The sequence below is a fragment of the Cheilinus undulatus genome, linkage group 24, assembly GCF_018320785.1.
Source record: "Cheilinus undulatus linkage group 24, ASM1832078v1, whole genome shotgun sequence".
Classification (NCBI taxonomy): domain Eukaryota; kingdom Metazoa; phylum Chordata; class Actinopteri; order Labriformes; family Labridae; genus Cheilinus; species Cheilinus undulatus.
The window spans coordinates 16,856,734-16,878,724 of NC_054888.1; the positions used below are offsets into that span (position 1 = coordinate 16,856,734).

At 40.0% G+C, this 21,991-nt stretch overlaps 1 protein-coding gene across 3 annotated transcripts in view; it reads right to left on the bottom strand.

The window, feature by feature from the left end:
- LOC121506286 (nck-associated protein 5-like) overlaps positions 1-21,991 on the bottom strand; it is a 265,350-nt gene that overhangs the window by 71,611 nt on the left and 171,748 nt on the right. For all 3 annotated transcript variants that reach the window (XM_041782019.1, XM_041782017.1, XM_041782020.1), the window contains one exon: positions 21,151-21,284. In XM_041782019.1, coding sequence (XP_041637953.1) covers positions 21,151-21,284 — 134 coding nt within the window. The remainder of the gene's footprint in view (positions 1-21,150; positions 21,285-21,991) is intronic.

Below are 21,991 nucleotides of genomic sequence, written 5' to 3' on the forward strand. Positions count from 1 at the left end.
TGAAAACATGTGCCAAATGAGCCAGGAAGGCAATTAATGTAAAATAAAATGGATGATTCGAGCATTTGCTAAGTTGCTTTTGTGGCCAGCAATACCTTTAAAACTTCCAGACAAACTTCCCAGCATGCTCACTGTGAGCGGTGAGGCCTTAACGACCTTTGGATTACTGAGTGGCTGTGGCACTTTGATGCCTCGGCATGCCTGCTTCCTCATGTTGTGGTTGGAGGAGGAGGGAGGTGTCTGGGTGTGGTGTTTCAGCTGCTTTAGAGGGGGTCTGCTCACCAGAATGGGACTCTTTGTGCTTGCGGGGGGACCCAAGAAGATCTGGAAAATGCCTAGCTTTTCATTTCAAAGTTAAGAGTGGGAGACTGGGGAATTAATGGTATGGATGGAGAAAGACCTTGAATTTTATAGGCCATGCCAATGGGCTGGTGAGGCGCAATGTGAAGGCCTAGATGAAAAATAGAATATATGTGTTTTGGACTTAAAAGGACCCATAAATCTCTGTAGTGTTATGTCTGTTTAAGCCTATATAGCTGGTACGTTGCTGTCAGCTTAGACTGTTGGACCTCTGTCTCTGAGCAGAGATTGGACCATCCTTTCTTGGCCAGGACTCCCTTGTAAAAGAGACTTTTGTATCTCATTGGATATTCTCCTGGTAGAATAAAGGAGAATAAAAATACAGTCTAGGGCTAAACGGGTAGGGGAAGGGGTTAAGGGAAGAGGTTAGGTTCAGTCAGGGGTGGCCCGGGGGCCAAATCCAGCCCATGGCACAGTCATACCCGGCCCCCCAGATCATATCATATTTTAATTATAACTGGCCCACCAGTATGAGGTCTGCACATTTCCTCCAGTATAAAAATGTAAACTTAACCTTGATGATTGAAAAAAATCCTCGTTAAGTCATAAGAATTAGAAAGAGTTTAAATAATTTGATAAAAAGTCAGGAATGTGGAAAAATAAATTTATGTTTTAATTTTGTATTTTCTAATTTGCATCTCATAATTATAACTTGAAGTTTTGGTTTTGACTTTTATCTCATATTTTGACCATTTAGATTCATGATTTTCATTTTTAAGTCATATTTTGACATTTTAAACTCATGAATTTGAGTTTTATCTTACATTTTTATATTTTCAACTCTTAACTTTTAATTTTAATCCCAAATATTAACCTTTTTGACTTATAATCATAAATCTGTATCTTATCTTTGGACCTTTATAACTCAGTAGTTTTAACTTTATCTCATATTTTGACGTAAAAAAAAAAACATGGTTTAGAATTTTATCTTATATTTTGACCTTTAAAACTCTTGATTTTGAATATTATATCATAGCTTGACCTTTTCTAATCTTCAACCCTTTTTCAATTCAAAAAGGTCAAAATTTGGAAATTTTTGATCTCATCTTTTGACCTTTTAAACTCATGATTTGGAATTTTATTAAATACTTGAACTGTTAAAAATTATGACTTTAACTTTTGACCTTTTTTTAATTGCAAGATCATTTATCATCAATGTTACGTTTTTTCCACTATAATTGGTTACCAGCGAAGATGAGGTTGGCGGTTTACAGGAAGTTTTGTCCCAGTTAGGCCCTCCGGTTAGACCCAAATTCAGAACTTGGCCCCTGCTGTGATTGAGTCTGACATCCCTGGTTTAGGTGTTAGAGTTAGTGGAAGGGGTTATGTTTAGGGCTAGGTTAGGGAAGGGGTCAGGTCCAGGAGTTAGGGTAAGGGTTTAGGTTCAGGTGTCAGAGTTAGGAGAAGGGGGTTATATTTAGGGTTGGTTTAGGTTCAGGGGTTAGGTTTAGGGTAGGTTTAGCTGGATTGTGCACATATAAGCAGTCGTACCATGCCAAAACCCACCTCTTCCACCTGCACTAGGGCAAGGGAAGTGTACCGTGCCTGAGCATGGTGCAGAGCACTCACAATGGTCAAACAAACTGGACGTTGCGTGTTTAAGCATGCTTAGATAATGGACGGATTGCCTTGTGTGAACATCCACTGCAAAATATGCCAGTCCCTCCAAATACCGCGTTTTAAATTCTGTTATATAATAAACATAAATGCCTGGAATAAAACACTCTACCAGCAAGTAATCATCCCATTTTCTTTGCCAACCCAAGCAACACAAATAACAAAGCTTTGGATAATTACCCTTAAGTAATCATTATTGATGTTGCACTGATTGCAAACACCATCAAACTAATTATAACATTATTTAGCACCCGTCATTCCAATCAAAGCACTTATTAAGAAGGAGCTAATAATGAGGAGTGTTTCAAAAGCTTTAAAAAGTGCATTAAAATAATAAAATGTTGGTTTCAAAGGCAGTAAACTCTGCAAAGGACGGACTGGGCGAAGTGTCCAGGAAAACATCCCATAAAATAAACAGAGTAATTTGTCATTACTGTAAATTCATTCAGCTAAAACTTATTTAAATGTGTGAGAGAGTGTGAGCTAAATGTGTATGATGGATGGAGAATAACTCTCAGATGACAGAGCATTACTTTACATAAAAAACAGTCCGGCGCAGTGATACTGTGATTAATCTCAAAGTGCTTTCCAACGACCTATTGAAAGCATCATTCAGTCAAGGAGAGAGAAAGGGAAGGACGAGCGAGGGTGTGTGTGCGTCTTGTAAACGAGCGTGTGTGCAAATTTTGACACCCCTGACCCTCGCGACGCACAAGCTGAATTTCAAACACGACGTTCGACAGCAGTCCGGGAAATACAATTAAGGGTCCAATCAATTTTCAGCCTGAGGTCTGACAATCTTCAGGACAACACACCGCCATCCTTCCAGCAAAACACATGCACGAGAAAAGCCCACATGAGCGTCTGGAGCTTTGATGTGAGTTCAACAAAGTGATGCATCATCAGAACACGCCGGGCAATTAGAGGTGAAATGCTGCGCCACGTCTCTGCAACTGCATAACACGCGTGTAACTTTCTCTTTCTTCTTCCTCTTTAGTTGTCTAAGGTCACAATGACTTCAGGACTTCAAACGAAGTGGCGTTTTATTCATAAGCCTTCCTATTCATCCAAACTGTGGCTGCTCCAGCTGTCAATGACAAATTCCTCCACAGACCTGCAAATGATCAAAGGACTCCCTACCTTCCTCAAAACTTACCCCATCTTGAGTTTTTCTCCACTCTTGCCACGGCCATTTTTGCGGAAAAGCGCCAGAAACACTGTGCATACATCCCTGATCTCCATATGTAGAGACATGCGACTGCACAGCCAGCCTCTCGCTGCTCTCACAGCGCTATAAAATGACCCAGACTCGATTGCTGAAATGTGGGTCTCTAGGCTAAAATAGGCCATGCACTCATCATATAAGCCTGAGTGCTTTTCGCTCAATCGACAGACAGCATGGCCGGTCTCGTGGCCGGGTCACACCGAGTCAGCCTGACAGAAGATCTCCTGTTCTCATTTTCTACTTGCCGTGTCTCCAGCGTGTCATTATCCGACACTGGCCCTGTGCAAAGACAGCGATCTGGCAGGGAAAGACTTTCCCATATGTCCCATGTTAAGCCCTCTCCGGGGGAGTCGAACTCCTGCTGAGAGACAAGCAGGCCGGTAGTCTCGGATCAGACGGGGAATCAAGGATGGACTTGCAGGGATAAGGCGCTACTAAAGAGAGGGATCCCCGTGTTTTGTCGGCCAAAGTGTGTGTACTTGATTGTGCACATAGTTGTGTGAGTTTTCATCGGTGATTAAGAGGCTTTGGCTTCCCTTAGAATCGACACTTTCTGTGCAAGAAAAGCCAACACCAAGGCAGCATGCCAGAGCACTGATGGGAGATCTCTGCATGCCGCTGAATATTTCTAACTCCTCGTTCTAATGATCCGCACAAGTGTTTCATTAGCCCAGTTCGAGGATGCTCGTTTGTTTATTTTAGTCATCGCTCTCCAGCCAATGACCGCCTGCGTCTTTGAATGTTTCACAGCCCGGAGGAAGATGGAGTCGCCGTTACCCCCCGCCGTGGTGGGAGGTTTAGTTCCTTGGCAACAGAAATGAGCTACACTGTGATGACATTTTGAATGAGAGAAAAATGCTTGGACTTTTGGACCGACTTTTTTTTTGCACAAAAATCTGAGACAAGAATTAAAACTTGAGACTGAGAGAAGAAAAATCCAATATTCAAAACCTTCAAGTGATAATATCCAGCCACAGACAGCTCTGAACATATGCAGCTTTTTACAGGGGAAGCACTGATCATGTTTTTTTCCTGATGATACTTTAATCCATGTGTAAGATCAGCCATTACCAATACAGATCTGGTATTGTAGCTATTTGACTAGTTGATCTGTCAGCTTAGCTCTGTAGTTCTTTGGATCTCCTACAGGTGGCAGCATAAACTAATAAAAGGAGCGCAAAAATGCATCCTTATTCAGTCAACAGCATGACTTAACTCTCTTTCTTTCAATTTTGCATATTCTCCACTATTGCAAAAGTGCCCTCTATGGAGCGCTTAATCAGGTCTCATCTCCTAACGACACTTTATCATGGCATCTAGAAGGGCTGTTTATCAGGCTTTATCTACCTTAGGCACATCAAAAAGGGCACTTTACCAGTTATTTATCTACCAATAGGGACATCAGTAAGGGAACTTTACCTTTTTTTTTTAATCAACCAATAGGGATATCCTGAAGGGCACTTTACCATTTTTATCTATCATAGGGGCATCTAAAATGGCATTTAAATGGCATCTACCCCAAGGGCATACAAAAGGACACTATATCATATTTTATCTTACAAAGGGACATCCAAATAATGCACTTTACCATGTTTAATCTACCTCATGGGCATCTGAAAGGGCACTTTACCATGTTTCACCTATATTGGGCGCCTGCTAAAGGGCACTATACCATATCATATCTACAATAAAAGCACTCCAAATGGCACTTTACCATGTTTCATCTACCTTAGAGGCATCTAAAAGGGCACTTATCGTGTTTTATCTACCAAGGGGCATCTAAAATGGCATTTTAATGACATCTACCACAAGGACATCCAAAAAGGCACTTTATCATATTGTTATCTAACAAAGGGGCATCCAAATGTGCACTTTACCATGTTCCATCTATCTTGGGAGCATGCAAAAGGGAACTTTACCATGTTACATCTCCCTAGGGACATGCAAAATGACACTTCATCACCTTTTTTCCAACAAAGGGGCATCAAAATATGCACTTTACCATATTCTATCTAAAATAGGAGCACCACAAGGCACTTGACCATGTTTCATCTACCTTTGGGGCATCTAAAAGGGCACCTTGCCATGTTTTATATACCAAGGGACATTTAAAATACCATTTTAATGACATCTGCCACAAGGACATCCAAAAGGCACTTTATCATCCTTTATCTAACAAAGGGGCATCCAAAAATGCACTTCACCATCTTCCATCTTCCTTTGGGGCATCTAAAAAGGCACTTTTTTTTTTTTTTACCATGTTTCATCCAAAAGGGCATGTTACCAGGTTTTATTAACTATCGAGGTATCCAAAATGGCACTTGATCATGTTTTATCTACCATGGGGCATCTGACAAAGAACTTTACATATTTTGCTCACTGGAAAGGTATTCCAATAGCATTTCATCTTGTTAAGTCAATCATAGGGACACTGACACAATGAATTTTTGAATGTTAGGGCACCATGGGAGTCCACCAGTGGTGACAAATACAGCTGAAGCTCTGAAGAAGCCCACCAAGACATGCCAGAATGAGTTCTCTCAGCACATGGGAAAAAGTTGCATCAAATATTAACAAAGAAAATTAAAATGTTCTAATAGGCTAGTATTGATCCCAATCTACTGATCATGTATTTTTAGTAAAAATCCGCTGGTATTGATTTGTTCCCAACTGCTCTGGGCATCCTTTCTTTTAACAAACTTCTATCAGAGTCATAGACCTGGATGATACTGAAGTCTTACGTTTCATGAAGAAGCCCCAAAGTACCAAATGATAATCAGTGCCAGAGATCAGTTGCCACTCTCTTCCTGACTCTCATCACACTCTCACTTTATCAGCGCTGTCAGAAGCTCGGGTCGACCAATACCCTCTAATCAGATTTGACCAGCGAGCGATTGGAAAATCCTCGAGCTGCTGAAATGATAGGGAGAACAATCACCTGGTTGTGCCGCTGATTTGAGGCCATTCGAGGGCCCCTGCTTGACGGCTGCATCAAAGGCTACAATCGCCTTGTGTGACCTTGGCGAGCCCCTTGAAAACTGTCCGCTTTCACACAAGAATATTCCATTCTTCTTCCCAGAATCCTTTCCAGCAAATCACTTATGAACTCCCACCAGCTGATTGCTGAGCTTAACCTAAGCCAGGGTTATCCTCTTAGAGGTGGTTGCAGAAAACATGCAAGGAGACCCTTCCTTAGTCGTGACCTAAATGAAACTACTGAAAGTGACTTTAGGGAAAGGATGTGTCCAGTTTGGAGCCTGGAGGACATTCAGAGCTGTAAAAGTCATGCGCATCAGTCATGCATGTTACAGCAGGGTTGCATTACAAAGGTCTGAGGCCTCATGACCACTGACTCCTATCGGTGACCTTTCAACCTCGACAACGAGACACACATGACATAGAAAAGAGATCAAGATGGTGAAGTGCTTTGTGTGTCTTCTTAGCAATATTTCACTCCAATGTTTGTTGGCCAACTGCTGTGATGAAGGGCTGGGCATTCCTCACAAGAGGACGCCCTTTAATTACATAAAGCTTAGTCAAAATACACCTTAGATAGAAAACACTGGAGAAAAGCTGCTTCGAAGACCTCGACATAATTCCACTTCCAAATGCATTGAGACTGGAAAACTCTTTCCAATAACAGTTGGAAATTAAGTCTTGATTCCCTCCCGTATTACCCCAATGATGGGCGCCATTCAGCTTAAATTAAAGGGGACATATGGAAGAACCCAGACTAAGATTGCCCTCTTTTGTCCCCCACTACATTTGGAAGGATTTAGAGTGTAAATTCACATATGTTAACCCCTGGCCAAAGGAAGCAGTTAGCAATGAGGGAGCCGTTAGTCCTGGAGAGCATCTTCACCTCCCCTTTGGGTTGAAAGCACATGTGTTCCACATGTGAGACAAAGACATAGATTAAGGAAGACATCCCAGTAGGATACCATAGTCATTATGACAGCATGGAGTCTATTACTTACACCGGGAGTCTCAATGGTTTCCAAGGGAGGCCACTGGGGAACCGGGAAGGCTGGGTAAGACGGATAACACCTTAAATCAAGTTGTATGTTGAGCTGGATGGATTAAATAGATAATCCAATTGTTGTAATTCATTAATCCCTGCAATCATTTGTTAGTTAATGGCTTAAAATCTACTGACATGGTCCTGAAAGTAGACATTCGCCAGCTCTTTTAGCTCTCTATGGTCAGAGTTTTGACATATTTAGGAATTGTTTGCATGTCTTGGTTTTTAAATCCAGATTTGTCTGCTCTTAAGAACATCTTGCCTTGTGTTATCAGAGTTCCTCATTTGCGCTGATATAATCAATGGGCAACAACCCATATATGGTGTCTGGGAAGGGCAGAACCTTTTAAAAAAACTCGATTGGTCCACGGTCGATGGTTCAGCTTGTCCAATTCAATATTGGCCAATCAGAGCAGGAAAACAAGTGACATAGCAGGCTTGTAAACGACAAAATGCAAGCTTGAGAGACGGCTGTAGCATTGTTCATTATCACTGGAGCCAGTCGGTAAATCATATCTTCATCAAGAAAAGCTTTCAATGTGGTTCTTGTTGTCCACTTTTGACTAAACCACTTTAGCTACATCCACATGAATGTCTTCAATGACTGGCATTGTTTACAGACCTCAAATGACATCAATTTGTCCAGTTATTCTCTAACTGGGAACAGGCATACCAACTTTAAGCTTTTCCAGGTGGATACCCCTAACTACAGATGGAATCTGGCCAATCCATTAGCTTAACAATATTACAAATATCCTTGAATGGCCAAAAATAGGATGTAACAGCTATGAAAGTGGATTTTTGCCATTTTTCATAGTTCCTGTTAAGAGAGGTCAATATATTTGGGATTTGTTTGCACATGTTGAGTTTTATATCAACTGTAGCCCCCTATTCTTCCACCTTCTTGTGTTCTTTGGTCCATGTTGCCTTGCATTGTTGGGTTTTCCCATTTGTTTGGACATTAAATAAACTGAAAAGTGCATTAATTTAACTGGAAGCTATCTTTTCTGCCTCAGCATTCCTGCTGGGATTTCCAGGGCAGCTTAGAAATTTTCCCAACACAGATGGGGTCACCTGTGAGCCTCAGTCCTGGTTCATACTTCTGCATTGAGTCTACGTTGAACACTGCATTGTGCATAAGTTGGCAGGGCAATTCTTATATTGGTATCAAGGTTTAACTGAGAAGTTAAGTTCAGAACACAGTGGACTGTTTTCATCTCCTTAGCAGACCATTGCTCCAATTAAAACTATTCATAGAGAGGTTGGGGGATTACCCAGAATAACCAGGACACTGCTTTAGGGCAGAAACACTCCTGATACTTGTAATAGCAAAATACTTTGAGCATCAAACACAACTGTATTTACCAAAAAGGAGAGAGAGAATTACCTTTCTATGACTCACATGACAAGAACATGAAAACATAGCTTTTAAAACAGTACATAGAGAGCATAAAAGCAGCTGCTGTGTATATGTGTCAGCAGGAGCAGCTGCCAGACAGCCAAATCTATACTGCAACCATGAGGTCAGTTTGAATTACATGCTGTTTGGCTCTAGGCTACAATCTGTGAACACCAGCTTCACAAGCCAGGCACCAGAACAGGCGTGCTATCATGATGTGAGGGATGGATGGCCTACTTCCGCAAAGGCTTGTAATCTGACCTCTTTCAGCATGCCTATAAACATCAAAACCAGAATGTTTAATCCGAAGCGGAAGTGGAGTGTGTGTATACAAGTGTTTGTGATGGTCTGACATAGTTACAATTAGGGCTGGGCAACACATCGAGTTTTAAAGGTGCATCAGTATGTTTATGAATGAGATATAGGGTAAGGCAAGTTTGTTTTCATTGATCTAGTTCATGATGGTGTTGATGCCAGGTCTAATGCCCACTAAAGGATTGTAGACAGTCAGATCCACTCAGTTCTACACTTATTGACCAGTAAAAATAACTGGGAACTATCTTATATTTCTTCATCTTTTAATCTATTGATATTGATACTGGTTTGAAAATATGGCAACAAAAAGTGAAGACCTAGACACCAAATATTTGGTTATTCATTGCTTGAAAATGATCAAAAATTGCAGGAAAACTTAATCAACAAATATGCGGGAAACATCTGGAAAAGTAGGTGAAACCTGGGAGTAATAGTTTAGTTTCCTACATTGCACAAATACATTGCCAAAATTTGGAAGTGAATGGAAATGCTGAGAAGCAACTGTTCTCATAACTGCACAAAAAACATTTGCAGAAGTGGGTAGAAATGGCAACAAGTGACACTTTCTTTAGTTGTACAAATAAATAGGCAACATTTGTAAAAGGGGTTTGAAATGGCAATGAGGGACGGATACACTGGCGACTGTTAAAAGCAGTTGGTAGTATTATGGAGTGACTTTTTCCTCAAGTGCACAAATATATTGGCAACATCTGTAAAACTGGTTGGAACCTGCATAAGTTGAGGATTTCTTAACTGCAAAAAAGGGGGGAAAACATTGTCAACATTCAGAAAAATTAGTCAAACTGGCAAGAGTTTCCAAATTGCCCATATTCACTGGCAATGTTAAGTAGATTGGGTAAAAAAAAAGCGAGGAGTGGGGGTTTCCTACATTGCACAAATCCATTGAAAACATCTTGAAAAATTGAGGGGTAATTGGTGACAAGCAAGAGTTTCCTGAATTACACAAAAACATTGGGAACTTTTTTTGGCAAGAACTGGAAAAATTTGCAGGACTGGCAAGGAGTAAGAAAGTTTTCAAAATTGCACAATATGTTGGCAACAATTGAAAATGTGTGGAATTGGAGGGATTAAGAGGGTTTCCTTAATTGCACAAATACACCGTCTACATTTGGAAAAGTGAGTGGAACTGGTAACAAGTAAGGGTCCTTAATTGCTCAAAGATACTGGCAACATTTGAAAACAATGGGTGCAACTGGCAACAAGAAAGGGGCTTTCTAAATTACCCACATACATTGGCAATACAAGTGGTTGGAAGAAACAAGGACTGACCCTTTCCAAAATTGCAGAAATACACTGAATATAGTAGACAGAAATGGCAATTAGTGTGAGTATTTGAAATTGCTCAAATATATTGGCAACAACTTGAAAATTGGTTAGAACTTAAAGGGGTAAAACGGTTTCCCAAAATTCACAAATGCTTTGTAACCCTCTGAAATGTTGGTTTCTCTTACTTCTTGCCATTTCCGTCCACTTTTCAAAAGTTGCCAACACATTTGTGCAATTGAGACTGTTCTCTCTGTCTTTGGTTTAAAATAGGACTGAACATTTCAGAGTTTGTACACTTTTTATAATACCAATCATTAAAACAACAGAGATTTGATCATTTTTAAGTACATTTTATGAGTTTACAAAACAATAGAAGCATACAGGAATGTTGCCAATGCTTTTGTTCAATTTGAATTATGCATAAGAGTTTGTCTCTAGTTTTTTGGTCATTAAAGACAAAAATTGCCAAATATTGGATGTCTAGGAGTTTTATTTGTGCTGCTGTGGTATTTATCAGAATCATAGAAAAGTTTATTTTTCTTGTATGATGAAAATCATTCATTTCTTATTGATATATATCGTGTATTTCTATTCAGCTAAAGTAAACTGAGGTATGAATTTTGGTCCATATTGCCCAGCCCTAATCATGATCCAGTAACAGGTCCCTCTTTGAAATAGCAATCCAATCTTACTAAATGAACTGGCTTCTTCAAAAGCAGGCGATTGGTACCAAGTCCTTTTATGAGCTGGTAATTTAGTATAAGTGATAGAGTAGAATAACCCAAATTAAGTTCAATTAGACATAATTCCCAGTTTAAATCTGGAAGTTAAAGAGAGGGCCTAAAAGGGTCCAATAAATCCTCTAAATATGAGGTGCTCCCAAAATAGTCCAGACACCCATTATCTATTTAACAGGCCTTGTCCCCATTGGGCAGGAGTAAGGAAGTAACTTCAAAAGACTGACCCCCCCTTCCTTCCATCCTGTTAATGACCCCAGATGTGTCGTCTTGAACAGAGGACTGATTCATCCGGCTAAATCCTGCAGCCGCCAAGGCATGCTGGGGGGGCCATTTCGAATCCGCCAAATTAAAACACTGGGTGCAGGCGTGGCTGGATGCTTGGATGATTAGAAGAGCGTGAATTGATCTGCAAACAAACTGCAATCACTCAACTCCCTCTCTGAGTGCATTAGCTTTTGCCAGTCCAGCTGTGCAATCTAGTGGTTGTAATGAGAGAAGCACATGAATGCACACAACACACCCAGCTCTGAAACTTCACCCTGCGGACCGTGGAGGCATCTCAACTTGAGCGTGACTGTCCAAACAACACGTCCGGACTTGAAAACTCTGCCATTCCTGCCTGTTTGCATCATCTGCCTCTGACATACACACAAGCTGTATGTTCTCACGGCGCTGAGTAATGTGCAGAAAGAATACGCAGCTGAGCTATAAATCTGCAGGCACCAGTCATCGTCTGCTGTTGTTGTTAGTCTAGCCGTAAGTCTCCCATATCCTGCCACGAAGAGGGCCCTTCAAGACAGCAATGATTCAAAGTCAAGTGGACCGGGTCGGCTGTAAACACCAAGGATTTGCCCATGAGTGCACGTGTGAGCTGGGTGACAATGGCTGTTGTCCTAAAGTGAGCAGAATAAAGGCAAGGGGGATTTATTTTCAAGCTATCTTTAGAAAATTAGATCATCCTCGAATGCTTCAAAGAGAACAAAAGCGACAAAACAAAACAAGATATATGAGAAAACGCAAGCAGCACAGGAGTAAGATATGGTACCTTGGCTTCTGTGAGCGCCAAGGTGTGTGAGCAAACTTCTGAGCAGTCGCAAACAAAGGACTGCTCCTTTTCCCTTTCTGTGAGCAACTAATCTCCATTACAGGCAGATGAACGACCACAATGAGGTCTTTAAGAGGATAAGCATGGTAAGGAAAACAGTGGCGGGAAACCAAACAAAACAACTCAAAAGACTCCAGAAGTTGGCTGGGTGAAAAACGTCAAGATACAATACAAATCAATATGATAGAACACATTATATCATAAGACACAAAACCATCTAATACAGCACCATGTCATACCATAGAATATACTACATTCCAATATCAAGTCCTGACCCTAACCCCCAACCCTAACCCTCTAACCCCCAACTCTAAACCTAACCTTCTAACCCTCTAATCCTAACCCATACCATACAATGAAATGCAAGTTAATATGAAACCAGACAACATACTACAATCAAATCCAAGATGATACTGTACAGAACCAAAGCATAACACAAGACAGGATTAGACAATACTATATGATATAGTTCAATTCAATAGCATGCAGTACAGTACTATAAGACACCATGCTAAATAACATAACATAATTTGATAAAACAACAACTTGATGCACCATTATAAGCCATGATAGGATACCATAAGACTCCATACTTTATGACAAACTCAATATGACACCAGACATTACCATATATGTTGTACAATGCTATAAGACACCATACCACACAAGACAATACAATAAAACACCATACAACATGATAAACATATAATAAAATATGTTTTGACAAAAAACTGTAAGATACTGTACTACACCACACAATGCAATACAACACACAAAGTATACCATTTGTTATGATCAGATACAATATTAAATTACGGTATAATATAATATGATATGAATTTATATAGAAGATGATAAAATACAATATGAATTATCTTAGTAACTTAGGATACCATAAGACCGATACCTTATAACACAATGAAATGAAAACACCACGCATGCCTGACACTAACAAATGCAATGCAAATATATGATATGATGTGATACGATGCAATATGATAGAACACTAAATGACAATACTAAACAACACAATACAGTGCATCTTGTTAAATCATGATCGATACCATAAGACACCATAACACCATGCAATAAAACAACACCATATATAAAACACCATAAAATATGATGAGGTACAATGTGATGTAATAAGATATTTGACCCAGTATAACACAATACGATGTATCACCAACATTATACAAAGCCATACAGTATGATAGCATGATGATCTGATACAGCTGGTACAATGAATCTATATGATACGATACAATATTACAAAATGATGCAATATTACAATACGATACTACGATATAATATAATATGACGTGATATAACGATACAATATTACAATACAATACGATATTATGATATGATCTCATGATACAATACGATATTACAATAAGGTATAACGACATGCTACAGTATTACAACATAATCTCACGATACATATAACAATAAAATACAATATTACGATACAGTATGGTATTACGATACGATGCGATATTACTATACGTTCTCAGGATACAATACGATATTACAATACAATCTCAAGATACAATATATCACAATTTGATATTATGATACAATACGGTATTACGATACGATATTACGATACAATATGATATTACAATACAGTAAAATATTACAATACAATACAATATTATTGGGTACCATAAGACCCATACCTTATAACACAATGCAATGAAATTACACCATGCATAAATAGCATCATAAAGTGTGATGAAATGTGATTTAATACGACACGATATGATTGGATATGATGCAATAGACTATGAAATGGTCAGTACAGTACACAATAAAGCTGGTATAAAACAATCCAAGACAATACAAACCTATACATTATAAGATATAATTCAAAGCAATAAAATACATCTCAGTAACTTAGGAAACCATAAGACCTATACTTTGCACATCTTGCTTACTTGTGATAGGATACCATAAGACACTATACCTTATAATACAATGCAATAACAACACCATACATACATAACACCACATATTGTGATGTGATGCGCTACGGGCCAATAAGTTATGATACGATACTGTAGCATTAAACACTGTCACACACTTTACAAAGTACAAACTAATACAGGATGATACCAGACTCTAGCATTTTCATATGATTGTCAATATTGTGATACAATGCGATTTGATACCATAAGCCACCATACTTCACCACTTATTATTAGATACAGGGGAATATAATAGTTGCTAGTGTGATTAGATACAATATGGCACTATAGGATACAGTACATACAAAACACACCTTTATATTAGGACACCTTAAGACACCATACCACACAATACAGTGCATCATTACACCATATCGTACTATATGATAAGATTAGGTACAATACAATAAAAATCGTCTTGAAAGCGAATGGTGCACACATTTTGCTGCCATCAAAGTCACAACAATGAATAAAACAACTGTCCATGTGGTAACAGAAGTTCAACTAAAATAAAAACCTGACTCAAAGTACCGCACATTACCAGTTCTGACTGTTCTACATTGAACTCAATGTAAACAAGTGAAAGGTTAAGACGACCATGACACCACTGAACAAATCATTCAGCCTCAAGAAACACCATTTAAAAATGTGACTGGGTCAGCACTAGTAGACATAAACAAAGCTCTGTACCTGGAAACTGCTTCCCTCATCTTCAGGCCATTCAGGGCCCGTAGTGGCCCCCATGTTCCTGTATGCTCACCAGTCATTCCGGGACAAGTCAGGCAAGCTAGACAGACATTCTGATGACACTAATGGGATCTTATTCTTTCTCTACCAGTTTCTGATCTCATTTATTAAAGGACCTGAAGGCAGGATCCCAAGTCTGTCTTCCTGCCTTTTCAACATCTTTCCTCTCTTTCAGCCCTGTCCCGTCCTTGCTCTTAAATGTCTCGCCCATATGGAGTTGTGGGACATCCAGGGTGGGCCAAGGAGGCTGTTAGGGCTGTGGGCTGGAGTCTCCCACTAATCCGTCAGAGTTAAATGACGGCAGGCCTTGCTAGTGGTGGTGAAGCCTTGCGGGGGGGGTTGACCCAAGTCAGGAGGGGCTGGGCATGTGACCCACAGCAGGCTAAGAAGCCAACGAGCTGGGGGGGAGGGCGCGTTTGGGGAGGATGTGAGTGTACACCTATGTCTGGAGCTAAATGGCCAGTCACTTGAGGAATGCAGACTTTCTAATCTCAGTCGTGAAAACACAGACAAATTGAGCTTTTTGGGGGGTGAATGTCGAGAAAGAGAAGCTGGTCGCTCCTGTTTAAGCGATTCCTGCCTTATATTAGAGCTTTGCCAAGAAGTGTGAGCATTACCGAGGCAAACTCACAATAAACGGCTGTAAGAAGCTGATATTCCCTGGAGTTCGTCTGGCTCCAGGAATAACCGTCTGATCTTACCTGATCTCTTTTTGTTCATGTGTGTGATACCATAAAACTAACAAGTAGTGTTATTTCATCACAGAGCACCTCCGTTTTCCAGTGCAAGAAATCAAAAAGAGGTAATGAATGAAATCCTGACTGGAGCTGCTTTTCTGCAAGCTTTAAAAGACTCATTTGCATATTGTTTGATATCTTAGTTTGGCTGGCTTCTTATCGCCCAAAACGCCTGATTCTGCTGCCATCATCGTGATTCAAAGCACAACCTCAATTAATGAGCGATACGCAAATCAATCATTGCCCGAGGTCAAGCAGATCCCAGTCTATTTAAAAGATTGGATGTCCACTTAACATGATTTGCTGGTGCTATCTCCAAAGACACATTGATGAACTGAGGTTTCTATTCCCTTAATGCACAACAAATAACCAGCCTAAATCAATCAGGAGATATGGATGCAGCCCCACAAAACTGGAGCAAGATGTCAGCATCAGTTGGTGGGCAAGCATTTAGAGTATGTGCATGTTAATAAGGTGCATGCATTCGCCAAAAACAGGAAGTGCAACCAGGGCAAAGGTTGATGGTCAAATACATTGGCAACATTTTTCAAAATGAGTGGAGCTCTTTAAGGATCAAAGGAAAGAGCACAAATACAAATTTGGTGGAGAGTGTGAACATCTGAAAATGAACAATTTTATTGGCAACATCAGGAAAAGTTGATGGAACTGGCAACAAATGCTGGTTTCCTTCGTTGGCAACGTGTAAAAAAGTAGATTAAGTGGATTTCCCAAACTGCATGATGTGTGTGCAACTTTTGTAAAAGTTTGTGAAACACGCAACAACAAAGGGTTTTCTAAATTGCAAAACCACACTGGCAACTTGTGAGAAACTTGTTAGAATTGCGTCAGGAAAAGGTTTTCCGAATATGCACAAATACTCTGGCAACAATTCGGAAAGTAGGTGGAACTTCAAGGAGAGTGGGTTTTCTAAATTCCACAACTGTATTGGCAACATTTCGAAAAACTTGGTGGAAATCTGGCAATTAAAAAAGGGTATTTAAATTGCACAAACACATTGGCAACATTAGAAGAAGTAGGTGGAACTGGCAATGAAGGAGGGTTTCCAAATTGCACAAATACATTGGCAACAATAGAAAAAGTAGATCACACTGGCAACAGGCAAGGGTTGCCTAAATTGCACCAGTAAGTTGACATTTGTAAAAGCAGGTGGAATGAGCGAGAAGTTCCCAAATTGTACAAATTTATATTCAACACACACAAAAGAGTGTGAAATGAAACAATATAGGGTTTTCTAAATTGCACAAATGCATTGGCAACATTTTGAAAACTTGGTGGAACTGGCAGAAAGAATTGTTAAAATACACTGGAAACATTAGAAGAAGTAGCTGGAACTGGCAATGAAGGAGGGTTTCAAAATTGCACAAACTCATTGGCAACAATAGAAAAAGTCAGTCACACTGACAACAAGCAAGGGTTGTCTAAATTGCACCAATAAGTTGGCAATAGTTGTAAAATGAGGTGGAATGAGTGAGAATTTCCTAAATTGTGCAAATACATACTCAACATATATAAAAGAGCGAGAAACATAACGATAAAGGGTTTTCTAAATTGCACAACTGTATTGGCAACATTTTGAAAACTTGGTGGAACTGGCAAAGAGAAGGAGGTATTCAATTGCTAAAATACACTGGAAACATTAGAAAGAGTGTGTGGAACTGGCAATGAAGGAGGGTATCCAAATCCCACTAATTCATTGTCAACACTTGGAAAACTGGCAACAAAAGAAAAAGGTTGAAATTGCACAAACTCATTGGCAAAATTAGGACAAGTAGGTGGACCTGGCAGTGGAGGAGCATTTTCTAAATTGCATAAATACATTGGTGACAACAGGAAAAGTACATCACATTGGCAACAAGCAGGGGTTAGCTAAATTGCACCAATAAGTTGGCAATATCTGAAGTGGGTGGAATACATTGGAAGCCTTTACAGATGTGGATTTCTTTCAACTTTACAGAAGTTGACAATATATTTGCATGATTTGTACCATGCTCTCTGTCTTTTGGTTAAAAAGTGGCAGAGGATCAGAAGATTTTCTCACTTGTTGACAACACTGATAAAAGAAAATAAGGAAGATTTGATCAGTCTGAAACACATGACATTTAAAAGACTAGAAAACTGTCTTAAAAAGTCATAAAAAATTCCAATATTGGTGTCTAGGTGTTTTATTTGTGTTGCCATGGTATCAAAGATGTTTTAATATAGTTCTATTCTTCTGGAATCAAATTAACGTTTTATAATTCCTGTTGTTCCATCCATTTGTGTTTCTTTACAGAACAAACAGATACAATGTATGTTGCAGGGCAAAGGTTCATGGAAAGACGCTTGTTGGAAGCCTGCTCAATGAGGCATCTTTCTGTTTTTTCTTCTTCCTTTCCTGGCTTGTAAGTCGCTAATTAAAGTGACCTCACTGATGTCCCATCTGCCACCGGGGCACAGAGCCAGCAGGTATTGGCTGCCGTGTAAGCGTGTTAATCCACTGAAGGGCCAGGTATGCGTAAACACTCCACACTGGGATGCTTCCACTCATTCACATTCAGATAAGCGCTCAGCAACGCTTAAACAAAGATTAAAGACTTTGACAGTGAGACTGAAATCCTGTTAGCTTGTTTTGCGAGGAGGTCGAGGGAGATAGCTTTGTTAAGTTGTGGAAAGGAAAGCACCCGCCCCTCCTCCCTCACAGAAGCAACAAAAACATTGACAACACAGGCGTGGAAATTACAGCAATCCAGCATGATGACAATGAGCGGCACTCCTCGAATGACAACAGCTGAGTGAGGTGGCGAGGTTGGGCCAACGTCCCCTATTTTCGATAAGCACTTTCTGAGGACATAATGGGATCTTTTGTCTATATTGCGCAGCTACAGCATACTTGGTACAGAAGCTCCTGCAGCAGCCTGGCACCCAATGAGAACCATCCATCTAGGCGACCCCTGCCATGGCGACAAATTCATCTGTCTCCTTGGGGACCTGCGCGGCACCCAATCAGGGATAAGCTTTATATATATCCTACTTAATAGAATTGCAGTGCATTCCCTTTCTCTTCTGCAAGACACAGACTCTCATATTGCTGCTTCCATATCTGCTAATTCACTGCTACATTCACCCCCATCTTTAAAAGCCATGCTACAAGAATGAGTGCACTATATCTCCACAAACATTATCAACTGTAGCAATATTGAGAGCACAAGGAGTTTCACACCAGGTCAGAAAGAAGATACTTGCACCGGTTTTACGCTGTAGAACTAACAGGAGCAGGTGCAGTGAGATATGCTGGATATATAAAGTTGGCTTAGCCAGGTTTACAGTGGATTCATGACCATTTATAATCCTCAGACTAAACAGGGACCAGATTTCAATTGGAAACCACCCATTTGTGTAGGGGCCAGATCCTGTATGAGTGACTAGTGCCATTGCAAACTAGGGAACTACTAAAGGCCCTAACCTTAACCCCCCTAAACAGCCCCTACTCAGGACTGTTGTGCTAAATTGCAAGCAAACTGAAGACTGATTCAGTCAGAAAATAGCGGTTAGCAGTACTAATCTAATTGCCTCAATTTGTATTTGGCAATGTAACTATTCTGGGATCCCCCCTGCCCTCCCACAGGCCTAGCAACTATGTTCCTGCCTTTCCTGTGCCTACAAGGAAAGTCCGAGGCAGGGAACGGGAAGCAAAAAAGCCAGAGCAGAGCAGCCATCAATGACAACAGAGTGGCATTGATTAAGTCAAAAGCAGGATAAAGGAGGAGCTGGGGTGGAGGAGGGTTGCAAAAAGTGGCTTGCGGAGGGAGCAGTGAGGCATAGCGAGAATATAGTAGTTTAAGTATGGATGCATAACTGTGACTAGCCAATAGGATGCTTAGAGTGAATCAGGTGACTGTCACGACTCACACAACTCCAACCTAAACTAAACTCTAACCTTGATAAAGATCCCAGCTGTGCTGCTAAAACCCTAACACTAACCATGACCGTAACTGAAGAAACTTCAGTGTAAAAGGCCGTTTCATATCAGGATTGTGAGTAAAATTTAGAGAACTGCTTTTACAAAATGCATGTAAAGAAGCAAGAAACACTTTATAGTTGGAACATTTCAAACCAGAGATAAATCCTCAGAATGGCTCTTAAATATTTCAGTCCTTCCCTGGCGGTGACTCAGCCCTCGTCTATAGCACCAGGACCATTAAAATGTACAGGATTTTCTCCTCCAACGTAATAAGAAGATAAGCAGTTAATGTGAAATCCTCTGGACTCTTCTTCCTCCTTTTTTTTGGCACCTAAAGTGCTGAATGCCTATCTCCTAATTAGGCATGAACTTGGCTAAAAGTTTTGATTTCTGACGCCCCGCTCCGTCACACTCTGGTGGTTGCGGGGCGGCGGGCAAGTTCATGAAATAGAGTTGTGACAAGAGGACTGTTTGAGCACTTCACACTCTATTACTTCTTTCTCAAAGTAGAAGTAATGCATCAAGTCATATTTTGCTGATGATGAGGTCAAAGGACCAAGAGTTTGATCAGATAATGACTCAGAGAAAATGGCCAGGGCTAGAACCTACATTGATTTTTATGGTATAAAAGACAAAGAGCTGATTGCAGGAAAATTACAGCTGAAAATCAATGACTTTTACTGGAAAAGAGAAGAAACTTTTCAGACAAAAAGCAGCTGGTTTTGATTTGTCTGCTCCCTGATTGGCCTAAAAGATCAACATTTCAATTTGATCTTTTTAAAGAGTTCTGTTATTTACCGTGTTTTGTTGGCAATCAGAGAGATGGCTGGAAGTGTAAAGAGACTGATTTGATGTCACTTTTTTATGTCTTCTAGCTTATATTATCCATAACAATGACTTTAACCAAAGCCTAAAAGGATTAGTCCATTCTAACTGGTTAGAAGTTGTCCACTGGTTTTGTTTGATTGCATAATTTCTGTTTTAACGTGATTGTCTGGTCTTTACAAGTCACATATAATCTCCTTTAGTGCCAAATTTGGGGAATGTTGCTTATATGCTGCATTTAATTGCACACTTTGGTCTCTCCACCGTCAAAATAAAAGCACTCGATGTCACATTTTTTACAAGGGGAAATTTACAGGGCAGAGAATTCCATATATAATGGATGCAGTACGGAAAATAAGTGTGTAAAGTCAGTCTAATGCTGTTAGTACATGGTGTAAAAGTAAAACGAAAATTGTCTCACGTTACATTCATACTACTATGTAGGTGAAAAGGTCACTAAGGGAATTTCCTCCATTTTTAAAAAGCAAGCATTTAATTTCCAATTTAAGCACATTTTATACGCTGGCTCCAGTCCTTTTAAACTCACTGTACTTCTACCTTTTAAACCAATGAATAAATAAACTTTTAGATAAACAATATAGCCTTTTACTATCATTGATAGACAGTATTTTGGGAAATAAAGCAACCAACTGATCCATTGAGTTTCTGGATGTAATGTTTAAAAAAAAAACAGAATTTTTTCTGGGATATTTGCACAATTGAGGCATCTCTTCAGAACTTCCACCCAAAAAACAACAAAGCAAAAGTCTGCTGAGGAATTTAGTTATTCTAAGTGTCTCTATAGTTAAATCAAACATACACTGAGGTTTCAGACCCTTACCTGGAGAATTGCTGCTGCAGTGAGACCATCTGCGCCCGTCCCAGCTCGGACTCCTCCGTCACCTCCCGGAGACGCTTCTCGCTCTCCAGTCGCAAACGTCGCTCTTCCTCTAGCTCGTGGATCAGCTTTTCTCGCTGTGGAGACAACGAATAAAAGGCGGTCATCTTTCTGGAGCAGCATCTTAAAGGCTCAAAAGATCATCCCTCATCATCCCTAAGTCATATGGCCACATTTATGCTCCTTTAGTCGCTGAATCCCGGGACGCCGTTTCACCTGCTGACCCTGACTTTGACCCCTCTTGGTAAGTGAAAGTAGAATGGTTTAACGTCATAATCAGGTCATCCGGGTTAAAGAAATCCACTTTTGGTCTTAAGGTTTAGTTTTTAGATGTGAAAGTGAAATACAAGAACAACGGACTGATGACATTTATGCTTTAAGGTTGGCATTATTACCGCGGTTTGTGGTTTCTTTGGAAAGTTTGCAATTAATTTTTTTCCTCTCTCTGTTGCCATGACACAAAGTTCAAACTAAATGCCAAACTGCATCACCAAGTTTGGCCCTGCCTGCCTCAATCTTTCTCTTACTTCAAGTCTTTTTCAGTGCTGTGCTGAAAAATGAATAATGCAGCTTCGAGAAAAAATAACATCTTAACAACATTTTCCACACTTGCAAACTCAAAAAAAAAAAATAAATAAACATGAATTTGTAGAGTTAGGGCGTAAAAAACTTTGCAACAGAGCTGTTCTTATGGGAAATAAGTCCTCAGTTTACTCAACTTTTCATGTGTGCTGAACTGAAAAGTGCTCAGGGTGAATTTCTCAGCATAACATCCACTCTTTTA